This window comes from Nyctereutes procyonoides, unplaced genomic scaffold, assembly GCF_905146905.1.
Source record: "Nyctereutes procyonoides isolate TBG_1078 unplaced genomic scaffold, NYPRO_anot_genome, whole genome shotgun sequence".
NCBI classification, from domain to species: Eukaryota; Metazoa; Chordata; class Mammalia; order Carnivora; family Canidae; genus Nyctereutes; species Nyctereutes procyonoides.
In genome coordinates, this window is record NW_026575040.1 from 4,336,752 (window position 1) to 4,364,573 (window position 27,822).

General features: G+C 48.8%; 2 protein-coding genes and 1 long non-coding RNA gene across 8 annotated transcripts in view; 2 read left to right on the forward strand and 1 right to left on the reverse strand.

Moving 5' to 3' along the window:
* ADPGK (ADP dependent glucokinase) overlaps positions 1–4,837 on the forward strand; it is a 32,255-nt gene extending 27,418 nt beyond the window's left edge. Inside the window, exons 5-7 of one of the 2 annotated variants that reach the window (XM_055320214.1) lie at positions 312–508; positions 1,090–1,188; positions 3,429–4,837. In XM_055320214.1, coding sequence (XP_055176189.1) covers positions 312–508; positions 1,090–1,188; positions 3,429–3,983 — 851 coding nt within the window. In that variant the 3' untranslated portion in view covers positions 3,984–4,837. The remainder of the gene's footprint in view (positions 1–311; positions 509–1,089; positions 1,189–3,428) is intronic. The other variant, XM_055320215.1, reaches the window with a different exon arrangement.
* A 6,537-nt stretch (positions 4,838–11,374) lies between these two features.
* Positions 11,375–27,822, reverse strand: part of BBS4 (Bardet-Biedl syndrome 4) — a 57,437-nt gene continuing 40,989 nt past the window's right edge. The window contains exons 6-16 of one of the 2 annotated variants that reach the window (XM_055320212.1): positions 27,030–27,102; positions 22,292–22,345; positions 20,882–21,009; positions 18,170–18,224; positions 17,190–17,258; positions 16,086–16,238; positions 15,816–15,987; positions 14,158–14,227; positions 13,547–13,688; positions 12,836–13,037; positions 11,375–12,298 (exon numbers count right to left, since the gene is read on the reverse strand). In XM_055320212.1, coding sequence (XP_055176187.1) covers positions 12,186–12,298; positions 12,836–13,037; positions 13,547–13,688; positions 14,158–14,227; positions 15,816–15,987; positions 16,086–16,238; positions 17,190–17,258; positions 18,170–18,224; positions 20,882–21,009; positions 22,292–22,345; positions 27,030–27,102 — 1,231 coding nt within the window. In that variant the 3' untranslated portion in view covers positions 11,375–12,185. Of the gene's footprint in view, positions 12,299–12,429; positions 13,038–13,546; positions 13,689–14,157; positions 14,228–15,815; positions 15,988–16,085; positions 16,239–17,189; positions 17,259–18,169; positions 18,225–20,881; positions 21,010–22,291; positions 22,346–27,029; positions 27,103–27,822 lie in introns of those variants that run through there. The other variant, XM_055320211.1, reaches the window with a different exon arrangement.
* LOC129506456 (uncharacterized) lies at positions 13,682–26,594 on the forward strand. 4 transcript variants are annotated; one of them, XR_008663798.1, is made up of 6 exons: positions 13,682–14,005; positions 17,992–18,058; positions 19,070–19,237; positions 20,422–20,695; positions 20,900–20,955; positions 26,407–26,594. It is a non-coding gene; the product is annotated as an uncharacterized LOC129506456 (long non-coding RNA). The 4 variants fall into 4 exon arrangements; XR_008663801.1 differs by lacking the exon at positions 19,070–19,237 and having other exon boundaries at positions 20,422–20,469; positions 20,549–20,695; XR_008663799.1 differs by lacking the exon at positions 13,682–14,005 and adding an exon at positions 16,220–16,443.

Sequence of the window (27,822 nt, forward strand, 5' to 3'; positions counted from 1 at the left end):
GGACATGGGTAAGAGTTCAGCGGGCAGTAGAGCTTTCCTGGGAGTACTTTTCCAGCCCCTGACAAAGGCACAGATAGCCCATGCTGTGTTTTGTTGGGTTGGGGTTGGGTTTGGTTGATTGGTTTCCTTACTGACCGCCGTCCTCCTGGCTGCAGCGCCGTGCTTGGCTAAGCCATCGTGGCTGGCCTCCACTCAGCCAGAAGCCCGCCTGCCCAGAGCCAGGGCTCCAGTGAGGCCCCCTCCAGTCCCCACAGCTAGGAGACTTAAAGCCTCTTCCTTTTCTTCCCATTGTGTCAACTGGGCTTTTCTAGGGGAGGAGTGGGGCCGGTTAAAAGCTCCCCATGCCAACCGATTCATCTTCTCCCACGACCTCTCCAACGGGGCCATGAATATGCTGGAAGTGTTTGTGTCTAGCCTGGAGGAGTTTCAGCCAGACCTGGTGGTCCTCTCTGGATTGCACATGATGGAGGGACAAAGCAAGGAGCTCCAGAGGAAGAGGCTCTTGGAGGTAATAGCACTGTCACAGAATTTCACAGATCTCAGCTGGCCCTGTCCCTGTTTCTCCCTCTCTTGGTGTCTGCAGCTCATGCTGCCTGGTCCTCGGTCCTGGCCTCCCCGGGACGATGCCCCGATTAACGCAGCCTCTCTGACGCTGGCCTCCTGCTGCGGGGCGGCGCCTCCTGCTGAGGTGGCGGCAGCTTGGGTAGGACAGGTCAGAACCTCCTCCTGCCTGAGCCTCTGTGCCCTGTGTGACGCGGAGTGTGGCTCCAGCCATGGTGTGTGTCGTCTGCATCCTGCGTGTCGTGCGTGTCGTCTCTTCACACCAGCTGTTCTGCGGTTCCTCAGTTTCTCAGCCTGGGCCCCCAGGAATAGGCTGCTCCCTGAGCCCACAGGGGCGGCTCTTGGTGCCGGTCGGGAGGGGCGTCCCTCATCCTTTGTCTGGAGGCTGCGGTGACCCCCGGGGCTTAGAGCTTTCATGATGATGCAAAAAAGGCAGTGACCAGAGGTACCACGTCTCGGCCTCAACCCTTTGTTCCCTCCTGCGTGAGTTCTGTTTCTAATGGCACCACTCCACTCTTCTCTCTGCAGGTCGTGACCTCCATTTCTGACATCCCCACTGGTGTTCCGGTTCACCTGGAGCTGGCCAGTATGACCAACAGGGAGCTCATGAGGAGCATCGTGCATCAGGTAAGCACAGGGGCAGTGCGTGCAGCCTTCTGAGGGTGAGCCCTCACCCTCAGGAGGCCTTGCAGGGAAGTGCCCTTGTCCCGTGGGGCCAGCTCTTGGGGCCCAGGGGCCAGCTCACTGAGGTGTGGATATCCTGTTGCTCAGAGCTGGGTCTGTGGAGAATCCAGATAAGGAACCAGAGCCATCCTGGAATAGCATCTCCCACTCGGTTGGAAATATGTCCGCATAACTGATGGATTTGTGGGTCCTGTTTCTCCTGGAATAAAGAAGTTGGATGTGAATGGTTTTTGCAGTAGGACCCAAAGGAGAAAACTGAAAGCCCAGTTCAGCTGCTTTAAATTGAACTTCCAGAAGTTCAGAGGAGAGGAACTTTGGGGGAGCTTTACTCCCTCACCACCAGGCACCCAGGTGTCCGACTCCAGCCTCCTGGCGGCCGCGGTGATTAGATAGACCTGGGAGTACAGTGCTTCAGAGGACAGGCTTTGGGAGCCGGGGTTGGAATGCCAGCTTCGCCGCTCTCTGGCTTTATGAACGGAAAGCAAGTTATGTAACCTTTTATTTCATTATTATTTAATTTTTCTAACGGGCGACACATTCATATGGTCAATCCCCAATAGTACTAAGATACACAGTGAAGTCTCCCTCCTACCACCGGTACCCTTGGCTTCGTCCTTGTGCTCCAGAGTCACTGTACAAATAGAAGCAAACATGGGAATATTTCCTTAATGTTTGGTCCCTTTTTATCCCAAAAGATAGCACAGTGCACAGCATATAGACAGTTGTGCACATTGCTTTTTCTCACTGATTGGATTTTGGAGGCCTTTTCTCCATCATCACTGGGTCACATCCTGTCTTTGCACAGCCAGGCAGTGAAAGGGAGTATGTGGGTTCCCCAGGCTACTCCCTCTGCACCGTCTCGGTGGGCATCTTGGTTCTGTCCCTTGCTGAACCAAATGGGTGCAGCAGAGAACCTTGTACGTGACTTTCATTTCCCCGGGAGCTGGTCTGTATGTCTGATGAATTCGCAGGAGTATGGCTGCTGGGAGAGCAGAAAAGGTCTTCGTGAGTTTAATGCTGCCAGCAAGCCCTCCGCGAGAGCTGTCCCATTCACCTCCACTAGAACTCTTTACAAGTGCTATTTCCGCATATCCTTGCCACCAGGACGTGGTTAGAAGCAGGCATTCTTTGACCAGTCTGACAAGTGAAAAATATATGAGACTAGTTGTGGGTTCTTTTAATAGACTTTACTTTTTAGGGCAGTTTCAAGTTCATAGCAAAAGTGAGTAGCATGTGGTGAGCTCCCATGTACCCCACGACACACACCTGCCGCTTCCCCCACTGTCGGCACCCTGCTGCCCATGGTGTCACCCACAGTGTTGCTGCCGTGAGTGCCCAACCCTGCGCTCACACGGTCACTGCCCACAGTCCGTGGTTTACGTGAGGGTTCACACTTGTTTTTCAGTGTAGTTTTTTTTTTTTTGAAAGATTTTATTTATTTATTCATGAGACACACACAGAGAGAGGCAGAGACACAGGCAGAGGGAGAAGCAGGCTCCTTCAGGGAGCCCGATGCAGGACTCAATCCTGGGACCCCGGGGTCATGACCTGAGCTGAAGACAGACACTCAATCGCTGAGCCACCCAGGCATCCCTCAGGATAGTTTTTAATTTAAATTTCTCATCTAAGGTTATCTTTCCACTTTTAAAAAAAGCCCCGTTTATTTCATTTTCTGTGTATCTGTGCAACCTTTCCGAGCCTTAGTCGTTGTATCTGTAAAATGGTAGATGCAGTGGCTCCCCAACAGGCTCAGTGGCTCCTGTTCAGACCCTGTTGTAGTTACTACTAAATGCGGTCTTCCCTAAGCCTCTCCTTGCTTCTTGGAGTTGTGTCCACAGCACCACGTGACCCTGTGTGTTGCTAGGGCCTTGGAACCGAGAGCCCTGTCCCACCAGTGGGCAGAGGGTCTGCTGTGCATGCAAAGTCTAAAGCCAGGCACCATGGACAGAAATAGGAACTAGGTGCCCCTCTGCCCTTTGTCTCCCAAGTGATCGTGAAGGTGTGATTAGAGGTGTAGCCAAAGCAGTGACCTGTGACCATCGCTTCCCTGGCGGAGAGTCCCGTGGGAAGGACGAAAGACACCGTAGTGCCTGCCTTCCCTGACTGTCATCACTGGCTGTGTCCTCAGGTCTCTTGAGAGCCGCGTGTCCATCAGAAAGAGACTTCCGTTGTGTTTCTGTTAGCAGGTCTTTCCTGCGGTGACTTCCCTGGGGCTGAACGAACAGGAGCTGTTGTTCCTCAGCCAGGCGGCGTCTGGACCTCACTCCTCTCTCTCTTCTTGGAACGGCGTCCCCGACGTGGGCATGGTCAGTGACATCCTCTTCTGGATCTTGAAGGAACACGGGAGGAGTAAAGGCAGAGCCTCAGACCTCACCAGGATCCATTTCCACACGCTGGTCTACCACATTCTGGCAACCATAGACGGACACTGGGCCAACCAGCTGGCGGCCGTGGCGGCGGGAGCACGTGTGGCTGGGACACAGGCCTGCGCGACAGAAGCCATAGACGCCAGCCGAGTGTCCCTGCGGGCACCCCCCGAGTTCATGACTTCCCGTTCGGAGGCGGGCGCCAGGATCGTAATAAACCCCAACGAGCCAGTAGCAGAGTGGCACAGGGAGGGAATTTCCTTCCACTTCACCCCAGTACTGGTGTGTAAGGATCCCATTCGAACGGTGGGCCTCGGAGATGCCATTTCTGCCGAAGGCCTCTTCTATTCAGAAGCCCGCCCTCACTCCTAGGAAGGTGGCTGTGGGTGGTTTTTCTGGAGGAGAGCTACTCGATTTAAGAGTTACAGGAAAAATAGGAGGAGGGCTGTCCAAACAGTTTCTAGATCTAATTGAAAGATAGCCAAAGAAACAACAGATTCAACTGTATCAGATACATTCCAGCCTGTTGACAATTACACAGAAACATTTCAGGTTTTAATCAGACTTCAGCTATCTACTAACGAGACTGGATTTTTTTTTTTTTTTTTATGTTGTGCGTTAGAGGGGTAAAACTTGATCCTCGTATCCCCATCTTACGCAGCGTTGTCAAGTACTTCAGGCCCCCGTGGCTCTGGAGAGCATGTCAGCTGGAGAAAGCCCTGCCCCTTTGCCAGGTGCAGAGGCGCATGCTCACTCACCCGTCCTCCCCATCTTCCGCGAGGCCCAGCGTGAGCGTCTTGTGTTCCCTCTCTGCTCTGCGCTCATAGGCAGGACCGTGATGTCCATTCAGTGTTACAGTGAAAATATTTCGTGAGCACACCTGAGTCTTCTGCTCTCAAACTTAAGACAGAGCCACACGTAAGGACAACACCGTCGCTTTGTGCTCCGCTGTCGCAGCAGAGGCCGGGAGCCTGGCTCGCCTACGGGGCGGCCTCGGGGGCCTCTGGGCTCCGCCCTCCTGCCCCAGCTCCCCAGGTGGTCAGTGGCTGGTCAGAGGCTGCCTCATCCCCCGGCCCTGGACGTGCTTTCCACAGTGGAAGACTGATCTTTGTTCGTTCTGATCCTTGAAGGAATTTGCTTTTACAACTGGAATATGCTTCTATATGTGTAACCGGTCATGTTTGTTTGATGTTGACCCACCACATCCATTAAAAAGTTTTACCTCATCAGAGCCCCAGGATCATGAATAAATCGGTCACACGTTACGTATTTATTTTTTTATAAGTCAAGGAGACTTCTGTGTGCTTTTAAATCTATTAAAAACAATTTACATTTCAGGAATCCTCAGTCTACTTGTGATTGATTCCGTTTCTCCCACCACCGCTCCGTAGCCTGATGAAGTAGGAATCCCTGTGATCCTGACGAAGCCGTGTGTTGCTCTGCTCTCAGGTGCTGGTCTCGCCTCGCGCTGAGCCCGAGCTGAAGGTCTGCTGTTGGTTTAAGGTGACGAGAAGACCGTAGTGTCAAGTAGCCAAGCCGGTAGGAAACCGCGGTAGGAAAGAGCACGATGAGCCTTCTTGGTTGTTCGAGGAGCAGTCTGAACATGGCAGCGGAGCAGGCCCGCCCGGCTGTGGGGCTGAAGGAAAGGCCTCATTACTCCTTCAAAGACCACATAAGTCTAGAGCTCGAAAGTCCAAGCAAGTAGCTTATAAAGGAAATTTCTGGCCCCTCCCTCACCAGTCTCTGCCTCCAAGCTCAATTAAAAATTAAACACCCAGCGTCTAGCCTATTTGTATCAGAAAGGCTTAAGTGAGAAGAGATTGTTTTCTCATCACATAAACCGTTGCCCAACAACTGTGAGCCCGGAGGTGTTTTCCAGGGGACTTTTCCCTCCTCCGCCTCGAGCTGTGGCTGCCCTGCCCCCGCCCGGGGTCCCAACACGTTTGCTCTGCCAAGCGAACGTCAGTAAGGGCAAGCACTGGGGCCTTAGAGCAGTGCTTTTCAAAAGCTGGGCCTTGAAGTACTTCTAGTCACTAAATCAGTGTGGTGGGGAACACGAAGTGTCAACACGTCAGGCTGAGGGGCAAGCGTCACTTCCTGCTCGTGAAGCTTTATGTGTGTCTGGCGAACGTGCATAGCTAGGCCGTTGTGCCCCTCAGAACGGCCCACCCTCGAGAAGGCAGCTAGGCTTTGGAAGGAAGACGGGATGTCAGCCGACAGGCTTCGTGGAGGGGAGCTGGCAGGGTTGGACAACTCGCAGCCTCCAAACTGCTCTACAAAGCTTCCCATGTGATACAACGAAGGTTGAAATCCCGTGGAGCAGGATAGGGTGCCCGTGAGCCGGGGGCCTCCCTACCAATGTTCTCACGCTCACTCTTCTATTCGCTTGAAATGGTTTCACCCCCACCGCCTCCCAGGGAGGGCGAGGTGCCAGCACAGGAAGCACAATCAGGATGAGAATTTGGCCAAAAACCAGTCACCGCCATTGTGCAGACAGAGTTTGTGTTTTACTCTGTGTAGTGGGGGGCGGGGGGGTCATCCGTTCAGGTTCCGGGCAGGGTGCTGAGAGGGCTGGGACTGCAGGTCAGGGCTGGGCCACCTTTACTGAGCCTCACTTTGCTCACCCAGAGAACGGGGTGCACAGCGGTCCCTCCCCGGAGGGTTCCTGATGATTTAAGGAGAATGCGCTGCAAAGTATTTAGCACAGTACATGGCACATATTTAAAAGTTTTTTTTTTTTTTAAGATTTATTTATTCATGAGAGACGCAGAGAGAGAGAGAGGCAGAGACACAGGCAGAGGGAGAAGCAGGCTCCATGCAGGGAGCCCAACGTGGGACTCGATCCGGGGTCTCCAGGATCACGCCCTGGGCTGCAGGCGGCGCTAAACCACTGCGCCACCGGGGCTGCCCCCGTATTTAAAAGTTTAATGACTGTCCATTACTATTACCAAACTGAACAGGCGGTTTCCTGGGTCTCCTTAGAACTGTTTTAAAACCTTGAAAAGCCACCACAATGACAATTTAACATGTCACTCATGTCTCCTAGGTAAAAATTGTCATTCAGTGGAGCTCCACATATTTCAGGTGTACCGTTTGGTGGTTGAGACAAACGCATAGGCCTGTCCAACCCAAATGCCTGTCGAGGTACAGAATGTTCCCATCACTCCAAAGTGGCCGACCCATTTCACGCCTGCCAATGATGTTTGACAGTTCTGGTGGCTTCTCCCTGCCAAGACTTGGAGGCTTCCATGTAATTTGTAGCCATCTCGAAGGGTGTGCAGTGGTATTTCGCTGTAGTCTATGCATCCCCCGATGATGAATAATGAGCATTTGTTTTTTGTTTTTTTTTTACATGTTTATTGACCATTTGTGTGTCTTGGTGAAGTGTCCAAATCTGCTTACTCTTTTTTCTTTCCAGCTGAGTTGTTTTGTGTATATTGTTTGGGTGGGTTAGTTTTATTACTATTCTTACTATTCTTGAGTTGTAGGAGTTCTTTATATATTCCCAGTCTGTAGACAGGTGCTCATTTTCTTCCTGGCCTGCTGGTCTAAAGCACCGAACTATTCCTATCATGCTTGTTTGTTGTCTCATTATTTTCTTCTAGGAACTTTGTAATTTTAGGTTTTACATTTAGGTCTATAATCCATTGGGAGTGACCTTGTGGATAGTGTTAGGTTGGGATCAGATTCACTCCTTTCCACAGCTGTGAACAGCTGTCCAGTTTGGCGTTCACTTTCCTTTTCCCATTGCACTGCCTTCTTGCCTTTATCAAAAATGCCTGTGGGCACCTGGGTGGCTCGGTGGCTGTTGAGCGTCTGCCTCCGGCTCAGGTCATGCTCCTGGGGTCCCAGGATTGAGTCCCGCATCGGGCTCCCCACGGGGCGTCTGCTTCTCTCTCGGCCTCGGTCTCTGCCTCTCTCATGAATAAATAAAAAATCTTTTTAAAAACTGCCTGTGTAAGTGTGGGTCCATTCGTGGACCGTATCATCTTACTATTTGCCCACCCCAATACCAGTACCACACAATTGCTCTCTGGTCAAGCCTTGAAGTGAGGTGTCGTGTTAAGTCCCCCCGCTTTGTCCAAGATCGCCTCGCGTGCACGAAGTTCGCTGTATTCCCTCCCGTAGAACCAGCTCATCACTTTCTAACCCAGACCCTGTTGGGCTTGTGCTAGGACCCCATAGACCTATTTGGAAAGAATTTTTTTTCTCTTAACAAGAGTTTGTTTTCCAGCTCTGTCCTCATTTAGGGTTTACTTTGCTCTTCTTTTTCTAGCTTAAGGTGGGGACCTCTCTCACTGATTTTCTGCCTTCTGTTCTAATAGCAGTGTTTATAGCTAAAAGTTTCTTTGTAAACACTGCTTTTAGCTGAGTCCTACAACTTGTGATCTGCTTTCATAGTATTCAAAATATTTTCTCTGGATTTCTTTCTTATGAGTTACAAGTGTGTATTTAGTTTCCAAATAGGGTTTTTCTACGTATCTGGTTAATTTCTTTTTTTTTTTCTATTTAAAGACAGGGTTTTTTGTTTTGTTTTGTTTTTAAAGATTTTATTTATTTATGAGAGACCCAGAGAGAGGCAGAGACACAGGCAGAGGGAGAAGCAGGCTCGGCTCCATGCGGGGAGCCCGCTGTGGGACTCAATCCCGGGACTCCGGGGTCACGCCCTGAGCCCAAGGCAGACAGACGCTCAACCGCGGAGCCACCTGGGTGTCCCTCTTGTTAATTTCTAATAGAATTTTACTGTGGTCAGAAAACACTGAATATGAGTCTTTTCACTCCAGGTCCTGCCGTACGGCCCGGTGCATGTGTGTCCTGCTGAAGAGGAGCACTGGTGAAGGATACAGTCTGTGCGCTTACTGGCCGCAGCGTTCTGTGAATGTCAGGGAAGTCGAGGGGCTTTAAATGTCCTTTTACATTTACCGTCTAGTTCTAGCAACTGCTGAAAGAGGGGGGGGGTGCTAACATCCAACCAAAATTGTAGATTTAATTCTATTGACTTTTACTTCACGTGTTTTGAAGTTATGCTGTGAGGGGCATACACATGTTTCTTCTCCTAAATTGAATTATTACTAAATGCCCTCATTTCCAGTCATGCTCCTGGTTTTGAGGTCTACTTTATCTGACCTTAACCTAGCCCTCCACACTCAGGCCTGTAGCTTGAATGATAGAGCTTTTTCCATCCTTTTGCTTTCAATAGCAGATTTATCCTTTCTCTACTTTTTAATTGGAATGTTCAGTCCAGTTTTTTTAATCCAATTATGCTTTAGTACAATTAATTATATGGACATGACTGGATTTACATTTAACATTTTGCTATTTATTTTGTCTTTGTCCCATCTTTGTTGTTGTTCCTTGGTTCTTCCTTTCCTGCCCTTTAGGCAAGGAGGATAGTAGTGGGATATTTCTTAGAATTTTAATTTCCTGGGGTGCCTGGCTGGCTCAGTCGGAAGAGTGTGCAACTCTTGATCTCAGAGTCATGAATTCGAGTCCCATATTAGGTATAGAGATTACTTAAAAAAATACAATCTGGGATCCCTGGGTGGCGCAGCGGTTTGGCGCCTGCCTTTGGCCCAGGGCGCGATCCTGGGGACCCGGGATCGAATCCCACGTCGGGCTCCCGGTGCATGGAGCCTGCTTCTCCCTCTGCCTATGTCTTTGCCTCTCTCTCTCTCTCTCTCTCTATCATAAATTAAAAAAAAAAAAATCCTAGGGGCGCCTGGGTGGCTCAGTTGTCTGACTCTTGGTTTCAGCTCAGGTCATGATCTCCTGGGTTGTGGGACTGAGCCCTTTGCGGGGCTCTGCCCCCTGGGAGTCTGCTTGAACATTCTGTCCCTCTGCTCCTCCCCCAACTCTCTCTCTCAAATAAACCTTAAAAAAAAAAAAAAAAAACTTTAAAAAAATTTAACCTTCCAATCGTAGAGTTTCATGTACCCCCTTCTGTTAGTCACAGTGATACATGTTAAGTCTCACAATCCTTTGCTTGGAACAGTCACAGCATTTTTTAAAAATTAGGCCTAGCTAGTGCTTTATATTTAGCTTCCTGTTTCCATGTGTTGTCTCTGGAGGGTGGTCCAGTGAGCTGCCCTGCCTTTCTCAGACGATGAGGATTCTTCCTTAGAAACAAAATGATCGTGGGGCACCTGAGTGGCTCAGTGAGTTAAGTGTCCAACTCTTGTTGATTTCGGCTCAGGTCATGGTCTCAGCATCGGGACACTGACCCCCTGTTGGGCTCCATGCGGAGTGTGGAACCGGCCTAAGCTGCTCTCTTCTGCTCCTTCTGCCCCTCTCTCCTACCCTTCTCCAAAAAAGCCCCACAAAATTATTATAATCCCCTGTACTACTATAACCCAGTAAAAGGGCACTGGTCCCATACGCTAGTTTATACTTGCACTTTCCTGCCTCAGTTCCAGCCATCTAAAACCACACCTGTATCTGTGATGGTGTACTCTGCCTCGTTTCCTAATTCTGTGAAAACCTGTGATGACATGAACTTCCATACTAGAAATGAGAACTGCTCCTCTCTCATCAGAGTGAATGCGAAGCTGCAAACCACATGCCCAGAAGACCGGCAGGTGCAACCTAGGAGGGCCAAGCTCTAAACAATGTGGCCTTCAACTGCGCAGGCCCACTTCTACACGGATTTTTTTCAGTAAATGCATTGGAAATGTTGAGATCTGTGACAGTTTGAAAAAAATGCAAATGAACCACATAGCCTAGAGATAGCCAAAAAAAAATTAAGAAAAATGGATGTCATGAATGCATGGATAAGAGCAGGAGCTTTGCATCCAGACCTGGGTTCAAATCCTGATCCTGCCACTTTCCTTGGAAAACTCATTTTACCTCCCCCAACCTCAGCTTCCTCCGTACGGAGATGGGCTAAGGGTGTCGCTCTGCTGGAAGGGCTCCGGGGGAAACCGCTCCCTTCTGTGGCCCCCAACACCACTCGCCTGCGTTGGTCTCCTGTCACAGTCACTTGCTTCTGTCTCCTTTGTGGGCTCTTCGGCTTCTTCCTTTAACTACTGGTCTCTGGTCTCCCTGTTCCTAAGCTCTCCTCTGGGCTCCTTTCCAATCTGTGGTTTCCGTGAGCCACCCAAGTGAAGTTACTCTGGCATCTTTATCCTCCAGCCCGATTTCACACCCGAGACCTAGCTATTCAAGTGTCTGAGGCACACGCTGCTAACCTGGACTCCCGGCCCTCCACTGCGAGCCCCCAGAGCTGCTCTTCCCTGGTTTGTGGGGGAAACCGTGCCCCCCAGGAGCTGCCCACCCCACGCCCCGTTCACACCTGCTTTGTCACCAGTTCCTTGGAATCTCTTCCAGTTCATAACCTATTTCTCACCAAGACCTGGGCACGGGCACACGAGTTTACACCGAGGTGAAGGTGAGCTTGCTCAGCTGCTCAGGGCACAAATCCCACTTGTGCACACCTGCCACCCGGGGAGGAAACTGATGCTGGTGCCTTGCTGTTTCGGAGCTACAAGCGCAGTTTCCTCTCACTTTGCTGCCTTGAGGTCAAAACACACCGAGTCATGACAGAAAACACTCCAGTTTGCTCTGGTCTGTCCTCACCTTCAAATTATGGTGAGTATGGGGCACTGTAGGTGCCAAGCGGGGACCGGCCCCCGAGCAGATTGCTGGCCCACCGGCCCTCAGGGCTGCAGCAGAAGCCACGCTGGCACGGAGAGGAACATGGCCTTGCGGCGCCTTCTCTGGTTTCAGACTAGTTTTGGAAGTAGATCAGGGAAGACTGCGATCAAAGGTTCCTTTAAAAAGGTTTTATTGTGATCTCTTATTTTCACACCTCAGTAACAACTTTCCCCAAAGGGACGATAATACATAATCTTTATTCTAAAAAGTACATACAGAGAACGTATTGACAGCATCTGGCCAGTGGCATCATTGATTGTTTTTAACAAAAATTAGTTAAGAAGCTCCTTTTTCCCTTTTGGTCCTTGGTGCTGATACCAGACCAGCCCTTCACTCTCGTCTTACATGATCTGGCCCCACACTGCTGTCTTAGGAACAAGCTACAGGGATTGTTCTGGGTTCCCTTGGATGAGTGCAGCTGGAATATCCAACAGGCTGGGCCTCAATGTTTAGAGGTTTTTTCATCATTCCCCCCCCCCCCCATATTTAGACCATTAGAGCTGGATTATTAATCTAGGATTTGTATTTGCCTTCGGGGCTGACATGCCCCCCAGCCTGAAGATCACCCCCGCTAAGCCGAGGCTTCATCAGAACAGGGCTACTGAGCAGAGGTCTGACGTTCCTTCCATGGAGGAAAGGATCAGTCATCCAGGAGGTAAAAGTCATCTCAAAAGCCAACAGCGTCACGTGCCTGGCTGGCTCATGGAGCCACACACAGACCCACAAGCCCACGCGGAATTCATATAGGACCTGTCTGCCAGGCGACGGGGCTCCCGGGAGGCCACACGGCCTCAGCTCCTCGTGGTCACCGGAACACATCTGGGTTCCCTGGTGCCGGGGGCACCTGGCCTCCGCGCACCTGTGTCCTGCACCCTTCGCTAACCTGCCACGTCCCCACCATAGGAGCCCTGCCCCAGGGCCGTCCTACTCCTGTGTTTCTCTGATCTGGGCTGGTGCTTCAGTTGGCTGTGCTCCTGCGGTGGGCTCTGGCTCCAGGGGCAGAGACGGCTTGGTGGGCTGGGCTATTCCTCCGGCACCTAGTAACAAAGCAAACACCTTGAGTGCTCAGGCCCACAATTCTAGAAGAAATCATTCTTTTTATTGTCAAGTCTCTAAAAGAAACCCCGTGTCTTCCAGGACCAGTGGGACGGTGCTGTGTCTGCGCAGCTATGAAGTCAGACCAGAGCTAAGAATTAAAGCAACAGTTGTTTGCCTTCAATGACTCACTGAAAAGAAATCGAATTACCTGCCCGAGGCTGCCTTACAAGGTCTCGCTTCAACATCGCCTGCCTTCTCTTACGGAAGGTACTGGTATTGCTGAACTTGAATGTATCGTCAAGCCCCAGTGTTTCAACCGCTCAAGAAGCCTACCAGGAGCCGCTCCCTAGTGCACAGCATGGCTAAGAAAGCAAGTGCCAATCTGGCCGGCATATTGGCAGTTTCCCCTTCCAGGAAGCCCTGCTTGCAGGCATTCTGAGTCTGAAAAGTGTAGGCCTCGCCAAGAGCCACAATCCCTCTGGCTGGCACACGTGGCCCAAACCCACGAGGACTCAAGGCTGTGTGTAGCCGCCTACCTGACGGGAGTTTCCTGTACGCAGCTGCCGACGACATGGCCTGTCCCAGAGCCTGGTTAGAGCCCAGGGGCTGCTGCAAACTGGCAGCTTTGCTGGCTGAAGCGCTCCGGTGCTTTGACTTGGTGTCTTTAACTGGTTTCGTCCAGACCAGCGCCTCCCCGACCTGCAGGGCAGCTCCCAGCTTCTGGGCCATCTCTACCATCTTGGGCCCACATGGGAAGAGAAAAGGGGGTCACGGATCTCACTGGCAGAGACCAGCCTACCTCCTTCTTCCTAGGCCTTCACCTGGGAGTCTGAAATCCTGTCTGCTGGTATTTGAGAGAGGAAGCATCTACTGCAAGGAGCTCCTCCTCCAGCAGCAGAGAATACGCACTCCCCTTAGGGGCCACGAGGGGACGCATACAGGATCTCAAACCCGGACCTCAAACCCTACGACTCCAGTCTGGCACATCACAGGGTGCGAGACAGGGAGGAAGCTGCAAAGAGACCCAGGCCTCAACTCCGCTGTGCTACATCAATAAGCTAACTCGGCCTGAATTTCCTCTTACTGTTTTCTTCTGGGAGTTTTCCTTAGGCTGTTACTGAAGACTTCATGCCGCCAGGAACACCAAAGCCAGAATGGGCATGAACCTTCAGAATACTTTGGATTTGAATTATCTGGGCTTGATTCAATCCCCGCACAGCCTCCTGGGCACTAATAAAAAGACACACCTCCGCGTCAAATTCCAGAGAGGGGCTGTCCTTGAGCAGACGGACTTTCTTCTCCATCTCCTGGAACTGGGCCAGGGCGCCCTTTCTCTCGCCCTGGTTGTACAGCAGCACCGCATAGTTCAGGTTCACCAAAGGGTTACACCTGCGGCAGACAGAGCCTGTGGGGCTTAGGCTGCGCGGGCGGGGCTCGCTCCAGGCCTTCGACGCCCGAAACACAAACCCCCGAACACAAACCCGGGGCGGGCCGAGCAGATTCCTCCCTTGGCGAGGACGGCGAGCTGAGAACACCTTATGCGCGCACCTCTGGAGGAGGGTCCAGGAGGTGCGTGCCAGGCAGCAAAGCCGGGGGCAGGGGAGCAAGCCTGTCACCTTGGCCCCCAGCAGGCCACCAGGGCGGCCCCCCTGCCGCCGGGCAGATGCCAGGGGAGGAAGTCCCCGGGGAGTTCAGTTTGTTGGAAGGTAAGCTCAGAGCCCCACCTGCTGCTCCCCTAGCCCGGGCTCCTCCTCTGGCCTCTGGACCCCTAACCTCCCGTTGGAAGCCTCCCGCTGGAAGCAAGAGCCCCGGTCACACTGGGGCTGCGGTGCCCCCTGGTGGCCCGCCCGCGGCTTACCTGTCCAGGCGGGCTGCTTCCGCGTAGGCTTTCCTGGCGTTCTCCGGGTCTTCCAGGTTGGTCAGAGCCACTGCAACAAAGAAAGAGGGCACTGCGGCTGGAGAGCCCAGCGTAGAAGGCAAAAGGAATGTTTCAAGACCACCGGCCTCCCAGCCCCCAAACTGCAGTCCTCCTCTGCCCTCTCGGCTCCTGGAGCCACGGCCGGTGCCCCGTGTCATCTGCTCCGACGGTCCCTCCCCAGGTCCCTCCCTGCGGTCAGCTGTGGCCGAGCCCTGTGACACTGCTCTTGTTCGGGTGCAAGTTGTTTCAGGCGTGTCATTTTGTCCCCACCTGCCACAAAGCCGCTGGGCCTTGTCCTGACTTACAAACCCATCTGACCACGTCACCACCTGAGTCAAGAGTCCTCCCTGCTTCTCCATTACCCATAACCATGATCTTTAAACTGCTGTTAGCAACAGAACGTGGTCTCTTTTTTAATCAGTGTTTTCTGGAAGGCTCTTCTATAAAACAAAGCAAAACAGATCCATTCCGGAAGCTGGGTCCACTCCACCTCCCCCTGCCAGCCACATGCTCACTTCCATCAGACGCAAAAGGGGAGATCCAGGAATACAGTTGGAAAACCTCAACCTCTAGGATAAAAGACTTAGGATAAAGGCCAGAGTCCTTCCACTCGTGCCCTCTGTGATGTGGCTGACCCCAGGCCCTCTTTCCTGATTCCTCCCCGACCCGCGCTCCACCCCCACTCCCCCACCCCACTCACTGCAGGGCCACCGTGCAGCTCCCTGGCTACTGGCCTTTGCTCCTGGCTCTTCAGCCATGCTGTGCCAGGGAATTCCAGCTAAGCCTTCAACATGTAGCGAAGGCCAAATCTACTTTGTTAAGTCAGAAATGCTGCTCCTGCCTCCCAGTAGGGCTGTTAGCCCTGCATCCCCATCAGAATGGAGCTGGCTCTGCATTCAGGCAAACCCCAGTTAAGCACCATTCTGCAACCTTCCTCTTATAAACAAGAACCCCACAATAATGATCTAAAAAAAACCACCTGAAGACCACACTGTCAATGATAATGTGGGAACTGCTTTCAGGCTTACATTTATTAAGTCTAGTATGTGGAGAAATATCCCCCAGAAAAAATATTAATTGGTACTTTAATGTTATAGTAACACATTAATAATAATAGACCAGTTCTGTAATGACAACAAAACCAATAATCTTCATTGGTTATTTAATCACGTAATCATCCCTCCCCACTGAGATCTATCCAGTACGTAGTGGAAGCAGGACCCTCCTAAAGCCCAGGCTCTTCACACTCAAGCGTATGTGGAACTTAGTTGGGCCCTCTCTCCCTCCCTCCCTCTCTCTCTCTCTCTCTCTCTCTCTCTCTCTCTCTCTCTCCTCTACATAAATGAATTGTTAAGCCAAGGGAAAACAACTGGTAAAAGATGAACTAGGGATGATCTTGATTTAACCTGCTGGTCTCTGAGTGAAATGCCCCCAAACTAGAAGCAACTAGATATTCTTCTTTTCCAAGCTCTAGGACATTCATCTGGGATCTGCAAGGCAACGGCTTCTACGGGACATTTATCACCAGCCTCGTATGGTTCTAGACCATTTTCCATCAACAAGACCACAGAGGGGCTCTGCCCACAGATGTCTCTTACCAGCCAAGAGCATGAAGAGCTCCCCCATCTTTGGCTGGAGGTTGATGGCTGCACTGACAAAATGGAAGGCCGACGCATACTGCTGCATGGTCAGGTGGACAAGGCCCAAATTATACAGAATCTTCCAATCGAAGGGAGCCAAGTAGTTGGCTCGTTTCAGGCAGCTGATAGCCTGCAGGAGAGAGGGGGCACTCGAGCGGCTGGAACAAGCCGGACAGTCCCAGGAACCGCGTGGATGAACACAAATGAGAAAGATGGGAAGCCACTCACTGCCACGTATTTCTTCTTGCCGAAGAAACACATTCCAATGTTATTCCACAGTGGAGGACTTTCTGGAACGGCACAAGCTACAACTCTGTATTTGGTGAGGGCGACATCAAAGTCCCCATGGGTCTGCATCATGCTGCCTGCTGCCAAGATGGCCTGAAAACACAGGACATGCAAAGCTGGTAACTAAGCCATTCCCAGAAAACTGTAGCAGTGAAGCAGTCATTCTGGGTGTAGACACTCAGCAGGCCCATCACACGGGCAGGAAATAAACGCTTCTTCCAGGCCACAGAGAACATACTCGAGTTCTCAGGAGGAATGTCCCCACACATTTTCACTGTACAATGCAGAAAAAGAAAAGGTCAGTGACTTTACCTAGCTCATCTGTTTCCTACTTCTAGTCAAGGAAGTCAATATTTCAGAGAGTCAAAGCCCTTTCAGTCAACAGCGGCCTCTCATCTGTTCCCCACGGCCCCTACATGGTACCCCAAGTGCTCCACACAACTCATAAACTGCTATCTTTGGCCACTTAAGGTCCAGCTTCTTCTGGCACCACCTGGCGGGGGGGGGGGGGGGCAGCTTGAGGCCTCCGTGGTCCAGCCCTCTCATTTCTCTGAGGAAAGGCGTCCAAGCTGGGGAGCCGGCTGCATCAGCCTACGTCTTCCACGACAGAAGAGATAGGACCGGGTCTGCACCCTTTGTCAAAGCTTGTTTGGCTGCATCTCCCTCCACGACTTTCATCTGCTATACGGTCCCCGCCCCAAAGTCCTATCTGGACAAGAGTTATCCTTGCAGATTCATTAAGAACCCATAAGTCGTTCACCAGATTCTCCTCGGACAGTAGTTGTGGAAGCTTTGTTCACTTCCTGAGTAACACACGGACCTTCCCCAGCGCGACAACTTCACTGCATAACTGACAGGCCTGTGACAGCAAACATGTGCTTGTAGAAATTAAGCAGAGTGCTAACACTAAGGGCCGTGTCTATTTATACTTTTCCTGAGAAAGGTGATTTCTCAGGTATCCAAAATGCTTTCTAGGGCCAGATCGCCTCTGGCAACAGCAAGAACACCTATTTGAAGGCCCTGGGGTTTGACAGCCCATGATACCTTGTAGTTGGTAGGGTCGTAAGTCAGCGCATTTCCAAGGTGTTCAAATGCCTTCTGGTAAATGCCGAGCTTGGAGAAAAAGCAAACCAGAGAATTAGATCAGTGGAGAGAGAGCAGTTAAGGAGTCTGGCCAACCACACCCTGAACTGAAATGCCTGGGCTTTCCAGCTGTCCTGATAAAAAAAGCTACAGATAACAGATAAAAAAAGAAAACTAAAAATCCCCATGTTTGTTGATTTCCCCTGAAGGTCAAAGTATCTGTTTGCCAGAAACCACCGCTGGCATGCTCTGCTGTTCCACACTAATGCCTCCTTGGCAGAAAACGGGCTGCTTAGCCTCATTTCCCTGGGGCCAACATCCAAGCCAAAGCCCAGGAAGGCCCAGAAAAACAAAATAGACAGAAAGGCTGCCCTGGAGGCAGAGCTGCAGGGTCAGCTAGGAGGGACCCAGAGGAGGAGCCAGTAGGGGCAGGGTGGGGAGGGCGCAGGGATACGGCGGGGCGCAGGCTGGTACAACAGAACTGCAGAATGCCATTCACATGCAGGAAAACGTGGAGGGGAGGGAGACTCCTTGTTCCAGACATAGACAGGGACCTGGCTGGGAAGAAGGAACAACAGAAACCGCCTCTGCCCCAAAGCCCCACTGGGCTGACCTGCTCAAGGCTTCTCCCACCACGACATAAGATCCCTCCCCACCCCCCACCATCCTCCCATTATTTCTCATATATGCTTTTTCCTTAAGTGGGTAAGAATCAGAGCTGCAGTAGCCTCAAACTGACTGGTTTGCTTCTGATTTAATGCAGGTAATTCAGTCCTGACAGAGAATATCAGATGCGGAGAGGAAGGTTCCTGCGCTTCACAGGCTCTTGAGTAAGATGTGTTGTATTACAGTCCAATCAAATCGCAGGGAAGCCACAATCCACACAAACCCAAAAGCATTTCTAACATTGGGGCATGAATGAGTCAAGATACCCTCCTTACCTGTAAGTACAGTAGTCCCAAAGTCGTAAGAAGTTCCGTGTTTTCTGGCGAGAACCTGCAACACAGAGGTCAATGCGGAGTGCTCAGAGGGAAGTGAGACTGAGAGACGCCAAGACCCGGCCATGACGTGCCCGCAGGCGGCACCTGGCAGACACGTGTGCCTCCTACTCCCCGTGAAAAGTCCTGCAGGGGATTTGGGAATTTCCTTCAAAAGCAGGTCATCTCAGCCCTGGCTACGGGATGAGTTGCTCAGCAAGAAAGAAATGGGATGCCTGGGTGGTTCAGTGCTTGAGCGTCTGCCTTTGGCCCAGGGCCTGATCCTGGAGTCCGGGGACCGAGTCCTACATTGGGCTCCCTGTGTGGAGCCTGCTTCTCCCTCTGTGTGTGTCTCTCATGAATAAATAAGTCAATCGTTAAAAAAATAAAAAATAGAATCCAGACTCCTTTATCAGGACTGTTCCTTAGGGCCAAAGTCCTAAGAACCACCTATGGAATATTCTGTGTGACTGTCCTGATTACTGATATAACTAACGTCCAATGCTCCATAAATTAAGTCAGCCTAAAACACAGTTGTATCCAGTTCCCGCTCGCAGCTTGGTTGGTTGGTTGGTTGGTGGTTTTTCTGGTCTCCCGGTACTGACAATGCGAGCCAGCAGTTTTCTGCGTGGTTTAAGATCCCAGGGGTCCTAAGGCTCTGCTCTCCACATTAAACAAAAAGCCATACTAAGTAGCCAAACTAAAAAAGAAGGAAGCCACATACCAGCTTGAGGAAAAAATTAACCATTGGCTTTGGGGAATAAACACTGACTTAATAGATTCTTTGCTTTCCCAACCCCTTACGGATACTTGCCTTTGTCACAAAAATCTAAGCAACACTGAGCTGAGCTGTTCTGTCTGTAGGATCATCAGCAGTTTCAACAGTGAAAATGCCAAAATGCAAAGAACAGCGTCTCCTGCTTCTAAGGAATGAGGGGCACTGGTTACCTATGGGGAGAGCAGCACCAGAGAGGCCAGAGCCCGAGCCAGAGGAAGCCCAGCTGCCAAACGGAGCTAACTCCGTTCCACTGAGTATTTGCCCTTCACTTTCTGCCGTAATCCTATATCCACTTGGATCGCCTCCCACCCACAAACCAATTCTGTAACTTCCCTGGTTCTGGTGGCATCCCCCTCACCCTCTCACCAAAACATGGCTACCATCTCCAGAGCTGGGTCCTAAGCAGTGGTCTCCATTCTCAGGGAGGTTCCAGATGCTCGCTGTCCCCTTTTTCCCTTGGGAATTTTACTGACTTACATCCTTGACGAGCCCCTGGAAGAATGTCACCCTCTAGATTTCTGTGAGCTAATCTCAAAGAGCCTGCTTTAGAAGGCAGAAGTCAGGGATCAGGCTCCCACCCAGCCCCACAGAAGCTTACAATAGTCTACATGGGCTCCTTCCTACTTGTCCCTGTAAACTTAGCCTCTTGGTGACAAAAGTCTTTGTAACTTAACAAATCAAGGGGTTTTTTGTTTGTTTTTTAAGATTTATTTATTTTGGGGCAGGGAGAGAAAGAAAAGGGGGAGGGGGAGAGGGAGAGAGAGAAACTCTGAAGCAGACTCCCCTCAAATGGGGAGCCTGACACAGGGCTTCATCTCACAACCCTGAGATCACAACCTCAGCCAAAATCACAAGGTAACTACTGAGCTACCCAGGTGCCCCAAGCCGAGGGAATTTTATGTCTTTTTAGACACAAAATGTGGTTGAAGAAAATTCAGAAATTAGTGTTGTGAATGGTAGAACCAGAAAAGTGACTACCATGATAGGAGACAAAGGTGACTGGGAGAAATCTAAGTTTAGTTCAGAGACTAATTATCACGAACAGTACATATACTCTGTGGCCAAACATCCTGTTAAGTGACACAACCAACGAGACATCTTGCTATAGCTATCCCACTTAAAACAAACAAGACCCTATATTAAAAAGATAAGGTAGTATGTGTCCCTAGAGAAGAAACATGGAACGCCATCCTGGGAAAGCCGGTCAGTTCCATTATCAAAGGGTTTGGCCTACCCTACTGATGTTTTGCAAACAACAAGATACTGGTCTCATGCGAATGAAGGCCACATGTTTTTTAGTGAATCAGATTTCTGACCCCAAGGTCTCTGGAAACAAGCGCTGCTATAAAGTTTAATACCACAATGGCAGACTACCAGCAGACTCCAAAGTCCATCCGCCCCTTCCTCCTGAGCACGTGTGTACCCATTTCCCTTGCAGCTCCTGGCCACCTCACCTCATAAACCATGGAATGTGAGCAGGAATGAGGTATGCAACTTCTGAACCAGGAAAACCTTCCTTCGAGCTGCTGACTCAGCAGTACCTGACCCACCGCCCCTTACCACAGCCTGGAACATGGATGCTACGTTATGTTAGCTCCCACCATGTGTGTGAAGGCAACACGTGAGGAATGGTGAGCTGAAAAAGAACCTGGATCCCTGACTGGTCTTGTGGAGCAGAGCTCTCCAGCGAGGCCGGACTAGCCAAACTGAGGGTGAGAAACACAAGTCCTCCTTATGTAAGCAAGCCCTTGGGAGCTTTTAACCTTAGCTTGAGCTTTACTCTAACTCACACAGCTGGTAATCAGTCATGGTAATCAGTAATCAGTCTTAAATTTGGGGGTTCGTATGTCTACTCCCATTTATTTTCTCATTGCCTTAAAGAAAACAGACATACTTACTCCACTGCTTTCTTATAGATTTCGATGGCTTTGTCCAAGTCTCCCTGCAGCAAGTGGATCTTCCCCAGCATGATGTAAGTCAAATCATGCCTGTTAAGATGTAGGGCATTGTGCAGCTGGTCATGTGCCTAACAAGATCCGTGGAGTAAAGAGAACCAAATCACTAGCATGAAAGGACAGTGGCTTGGTGTAGCCAGCGAAAAAACAGAGCTCCTGCCGTACTCATGCAGGAACACCACATGTCGGACAACAGCCCCCACTACCCCAAAAAACTAAAACACACCCAAACTGCGTGCTGACAGGATAGATGGCAACATGGGGTGTCTGCCTCTGGAGCCACGTGGGAGAGTATTTATACAAGATGATTAACCTGAGTATTCCCTGCTTCTTGATATTTATACCCATGACTCATACTTCATAATTCAAAGGAGCGCCATAGTACAGAATCCAGCACTGCCCTGAACTCCATCCCAGTTGCACCGCTGACCAGCTGCACCACCTTCCGCGGGGTGGACCTCATTTTCCTCGCCAATATTTTGATCAATGAATGCATGGACTGTTCTCATTTATTCACCAACATGTATTCACTGACAAACTCCTTGCTCTGGAAGAGCTTTATCCTAATAGATGACCATAAGGGCTTTAAGTCATTCACTGATTCAACAACTATTTACATCACTGTCCAGTATTAGATTTGCTCTGTTAGCTTTACAGTAAAATCTAAATATAATTCTCCTTCTCCTCAGTACAGGTCTGACCAAAGACCAATCCCACCTCTCCCTTGGTTCAGAATAACCCTACGAATAGAAATGTACTTGCTTGAAATATTCTCTGAGGAGAAAACTCTCCTAAGCAAGTATATCACACTGCAGATCTGCCCAGGAAACTTAAGGAGACCTGCTAAATAAATCTAAGTTCTTACATGGAAAATAGCATTACAAATTTTAACTGTCAGAAATCAGATCCACTTAAAACTTGAATTCATTTCCAATAACCTTAAAAACTAAAAGCAGTTGCCATCAGACCGTAAGATAGCTCTCACAGCCATGATTACACTTTTAAGACCTAAGGGTTCACTTTTTGATATCTAAGTTTTATTGAACATTTGTTTCTATACTGGAAAATTACACTGGGGATGGAAGAGAGGAGGGGAGAGAAGTAATTTTACTGCCATTCCCTCCTAACATTTCTAGAGTTTGTCATTTTCTTGCTAAAATCAAAAAAGAAAAAAAAAAGCAAATGGATGAAAAATGAGAATAAATGTATTATGCTTTCAATTTTTGCTTCCAAAATCTCTACATGCACTTCCCAGGAATAATACACCACGAGCGAGTTTGCCTCTGCAACGAGTGCCCCTCAATGGGCTCCCAAGCCCAACACTCAACCGCCACCACCATTCCCATACATTACCTTGTCGAACTGTTTCAGATAAATGTAGCAGACTCCTAGGTTGTGACAGATCTCCTACACACAAAAGAAAGTAAAACAGCATACATGTAAACTCCACCGTTACGATCAGAATGAAACAACAGGCATCTAGGGACTGTTACTGTCCAGCAAAACTTACATTTTAAATGGCACTACAGGTAGTTTTTTACTAGATTTCATACTTAAATACATTTAATTCTACAAAACAGGTTGTTTAATATTAAAAATTCAGATTATAAGAGAAAAAAGCAGAGTAAACTAAACAGGTGATCATCCTGGGTCCTTGGAGGGGGCACATACCCAGCTCAGCCCCAGGCCTGTCTTCTCTAAGAGCTGCCCTCCTCACAGAAGATACTGCCCATAGCCCCTGCTTCACCTCTAAGGCAATGTGTGTGTGTGTAGGTGTGTAAATCAGATTCCTCCTCCTAGGAATCTAGGACTTGACTAGGTAATGTGGACTTGAGGCCCAACCACACTATCTGGAGGCCACTGAAACAGAATATATGGAATTAAAGCCAATCTGCTTAAGTCTACAAACCTTGGCGGCCCAAATCCATCCTCTGCTTTTCTTGTAAATAAAAAAAAAAAATTCTTTTTTTAAGATTTTATTTATTTATTCATTAGAGACACAGAAAGAGAGAGAGAGGCAGAGACACGGGCAGAGGGAGAAGCGGGCTCCATGCAGGGAGCCCAATGTGGGACTCGATCCCGGGACTCCAGGATCACGTCCTGGGCTGAAGGTAGATGGTCAACCCCTGGGCCACTCAGGCATCTCTGTTGTAAATAAAATTTTACTGGAACACAGCCATGACTTGTTACACGTTGTCTATAGAACTTTCACACTAGAACTTTAGAGTTAAGTAGTTACAATAGAGATTATATGAAACCACAAAGCTTAAAATATTCACTAGGCCCTTTACAGAAGCAGCTTGCCAACTGCTGACCTACAGAAAGAAAAAATGAAGCAGCAATGCAGAGTAGCCACCTTGGTTACTAAAGCTTTCCGGTTCTAGTTCACTGTAAGTCTGCATTTCCTGACCTTGAATTCTGAAGAATCTCTCTTTCCTTATACTGAATCTTCCCTTTATCTGCAGTAGCTTAAGAGAAAAGAGGAAGCAGGAGTGAGGAAAGTGCTCTATGGGAAACAGTGAGGACCTTCTTGTTAGGAGTGGAGAGGTGTGGGAGGACATTTAGATCCAGAAGTGTCCCTGTCTGAAGAAACACAGACCCCAGGACTCAGAAACAAATAGTTCAATGTGTTCCAAGTCTCCTAAAATAACAAAATAAGGTTCACTGAGGCTCTATGCCAGATGGTTGTCATATATGTACTACTTTAATATTCCCAGCAAATCTGAAACACAGGTGTAACAATTTGGACTCCAGAGAGAAAAAAACTGAAGCTCAGGTTAAGTAGTTTTCCTGACTTTAGAGTATCAGCACTAGGGTTTGTGAGGTCAAAATCTTCAGAAGAATTTCAACTATACATAAATGTAGACAGAATCACCATGGGCTCATCACTCTGTCCCAAAACCATCTAATCCATACTCCCATCTACCCCACTACTTTACGAAATACCAGCTAGGGGCAGCCCGGGTGGCTCAGCGGTTTAGCACCGCCTTCAGCCCAGGGCATGATCCTGGAAACCAGGGATCTAGTCCCACGTCAGGCTCCTTGCATGGAGCCTGCTTCTCCCTCTGCCTGTGTCTCTGCGCCTCTCTCTCTGTGTCTCTCATGAATAAATAAATAAAATATTTAAAAAAAAAATACCAGCTAGCGTAACATCCACAAACGTTTCAGTATGTTCTAAAGCAGGTCTTTTTTTTAACTACTTAGAATACCATTATCAGACCTGAGAAAAAATAACTGCTTATTTCAGATACTGAGTCATGTTCAAGAAGCATAAAACTCATAAATGTCTCACAGTCCATAAAAGGTTTTTGTTTTTTGTTTTTTTTAGTTTTTTTTTTTTCTTAAATCACAATCCAAATAGTGTCCACACATTACAAAGCATTGGGACTTGAACTCAGCTTGCCTCCAAAATGTGTGTACTTTCCCATTAACGTACAGATGGAGGTGGAAAGAGGAGAAATGTACCCATGCTTGTCCTTTAAGCGCCCTAAAACTAATCCCTAACTCTTTAAAATCATTTGTCATAGATAGTACTTGAGAAGGCAGCAGCAACAGGCCTTAAACAAACTGACGACAAAGGAAATTTGAAAAGGAAACAGAACAAATAAGAGTTAAATTGTGTCTTTCACAGAATGAGGGAATCCAACAGACATCCTGAGAAAGGCAGCTGGAGAGTGGAAAAATCACAGGCCCACAGTAAGGAATCTTAGAGTCTAGGCCTGAATTCTAGCTCTGGTTCTGCCCCCATCTCACTGTGCTTCTTTCAGCAAGTCACTCGAGCTAGCCAGAGCCTCGGCTTCTCACCCCTCTGGGGTCAACAGGATAAAGTCTCCCTACTTAACAGAGCGGTCTCAGAAGTCAAATGAGATACCAGCAGGAGGAATGACTATCCCCCTGTTGCAGCCACACTATGGTGTACCATGATGAGTCCAAGAAAATAGGGCTACAAGGTCTTCCGTGGGCCACAGGAACTTAGAAGCAAGTAGGACACAGAGTGGCAGCTGGGGCACGACCACCTCGACTGACACCAATGGAATGGCTCTCACAAGGGAGTCAGTAATACCGAATGAGCTACTTCAACCAAGTGGATGGATGAGCAGATACTCTCTATACGCCCAGACGACTCAGCTCCCCTGCTCCACTTGCTCCGTATCTTGCTCTGCGGGCTCTTTTCCTCTTTAGCTCAGCCCTTCAACGCTTTCTCTAGGCTTCCACCCTCAGCTCATTGAAGAGTGATCTCATCCCATTTCATGTCTTTAATCATCACCTTTATATTGTTGTCTCCAGGATGAATCTCTCTAGCCCAGAACACTTGAGTTTCAGATTTCTATATCCAGCCATACACTGACCACACCTCAATTTAGACAACCTACCAGAAGCAAAAACAAATCACGTCCACAATCTTAAAGACAGGATTTAGCTCTGACTGGTTATCATCCTCTCCCAAAACTTCCTTCTCTTCTCTCCTGTATTTCCTATTCTAGTTGATTGTCCCATAATCCATCAATCCATCTTTGTATTTCCAGTGCCTGTCATGTAGCAGACATTCATTTGTTCACAGAATGAATGAATGAATGAACGAATTAGTTTTCTCTTATCTTTGGCTCCATTTTGGCATTTAGGTATAAAATACTTGGTGGCATCTCTGTCTTCAGACCTACAGAAGTGACCAACAAACGGAAACTTCTCAAAAATAATAGTGCCATAAGAACTGCAGGAGAGGGGATCCCTGGGTGGCGCAGCGGTTTAGCGCCTGCCTTTGGCCCAGGGCACGATCCTGGAGACCTGAGATCGAATCCCACGTCGGGCTCCCGGTGCGTGGAGCCTGCTTCTCCCTCTGCCTATGTCTCTGCCTCTCTCTCTCTGTGTGACTATCATAAATAAATAAAAAATTAAAAAAAAAAAAAAAAGAACTGCAGGAGAAATCCACGCCAGCTCTCCGTATGAACCAATCTAATCTCTCACACACAGATCTTTCCAAGAGTCCTCAGCTATTAGGAAAAAAAACCCCAACAGCCTGAGAAAGAAGAACCAAAATAAAGAGAGGAAAGAAAAGGTAATTCTGGAAGACAGAACAAAACTTCAAGAGTCAGAGACACGGAGAGGCTATGTCCCTGAATATACAGAAAAAAGACAGGGAGGGGGAATATGTGAGATGCAAGGTAAGAGACACGCAGAACAAATACAGAACACATTTAGGACAATGGAAGACTGTGGCAGGTGCCACTAGTTAATCCACTCTCCTTTTTGCCCTTCCTAACAGACCCTAACTTGGTTTAGCATGTCAATGTGTCCAGTGTAAAAACTATACTTCCCAGCCTTCCTTAAAGCTGGGGGCGGAGGGGGAGTTGATATGACACAAGTGGCAGTTGATTGGGGATTTCAGGGAAAGCTATAATAATACAGTCTGTCTTTTTCTCTTTGTTGTTTCCTTTTTGTCTCTGCCTGGAACGATGATGTGATGTTAGAGCTGTAGCAGACACCTTGTGACCATGAAGAAAAAGCCTCATCCTTGACGTCTTGGACCACCAAGTCAATGTTGGCAACTACTTACCTGGATTTGTTTCATGAGAAAAAAATAAACCCCTAATTGGTAAAGCCAATTAGTCAAATTTTTTATTGCAGTTATAAACCCTAACTGGTATAAAGAGACAAGAGAAGCAAGAAGAAAAAAAGCAAAGAACTACTCAAAGAAAATTTCCCTGACCCAAAATAGGGCCAGGGTCCTCAGAGAAAAACCATCTGAGGATCCACAGATCAGGGGGAGGAGGGGTGCAGAGGAAAGAAACACTTCTGGGCAACCATTATTGATATTTCAGAACTCCAATGATAAAGAGAAAACCCTAGAAGCTTCTAGAGAGGAAAGTGGAGTTATCAACAAGAATCAGACTGGTAAGAGTGTCAGAAAACCAGGCAGCAATGTCTGCTAAGTTATAAGGAAACATGATTTTTGATCTTATGCTTAGCTAAACCATCAATCAAGTGTGAGAATAAAGACATTTGAGTCACATAAGAATTCAGTAGCAATAACAAAAGACAAATGAAACCATTAGCAGGTCATTAATAACAAAGAACAAAGTTCTCCACTTACCCAATCCTTCTGGTTAAGTTTAGCTGCTTCATTATATACTTCAATGGCAGCTTTATGTTTTCCCAAAAGAAACCTGTGGAAAAGATAACACTTTCTGTAACTATTAACTCAAAGCTTTTACAGGACTAACTCCACTAGTCCCCTCATTTGACCCATATTCCATCTGGGAGAAAATTCTGGAAGCCTCTTCCCTATCAGCTGGCTGTGCTGCTTTGGCCAATGAGGTTGGTATTTATCAACAACAGAAGCTCTTTTGGTAGGGGCTGCACTGATAGCTGGCCCACAGTCTTGGTCTCACTCTATGCTGATTTTAGTGAAAGTCTTCCGTGATTTATTTTCTGCAACATACCACAAATGTAGAACAAAAAAGAAACAAGTCAAAGTATATTTGCCTGTTAAGCAAGCATTCATCACCATCTACATGCCCTTCCCTTCCAAGACTAAATCTCTTGCCTTGATATCAGATCCCGATTCTGAAGAGAGGCACAGGCAATCCAGGCTCTATGCAAAGACGGCACAAGAATGGATGACAATAGGTAAGAAAGTGGGGCTAGAGACCCCGTGGGATACTTTATGGCTCTGGAGTAGAAAAACTATCAGCGTACCTAACTGTTTATAAAGACTGGAGGTTGACTGCATCCAGGAAGTGTCAGGGCATCCACTCGACACACACTTACTAAAACTTAACTATGTCAAGCATTTTAGTAAGTGTTAGAATAGCAGATGAAAAGAATTCTATGGGTTGCCAGTAAGAGAGGGGATCGAGGTAACAAGATATCACTATTTATATGAT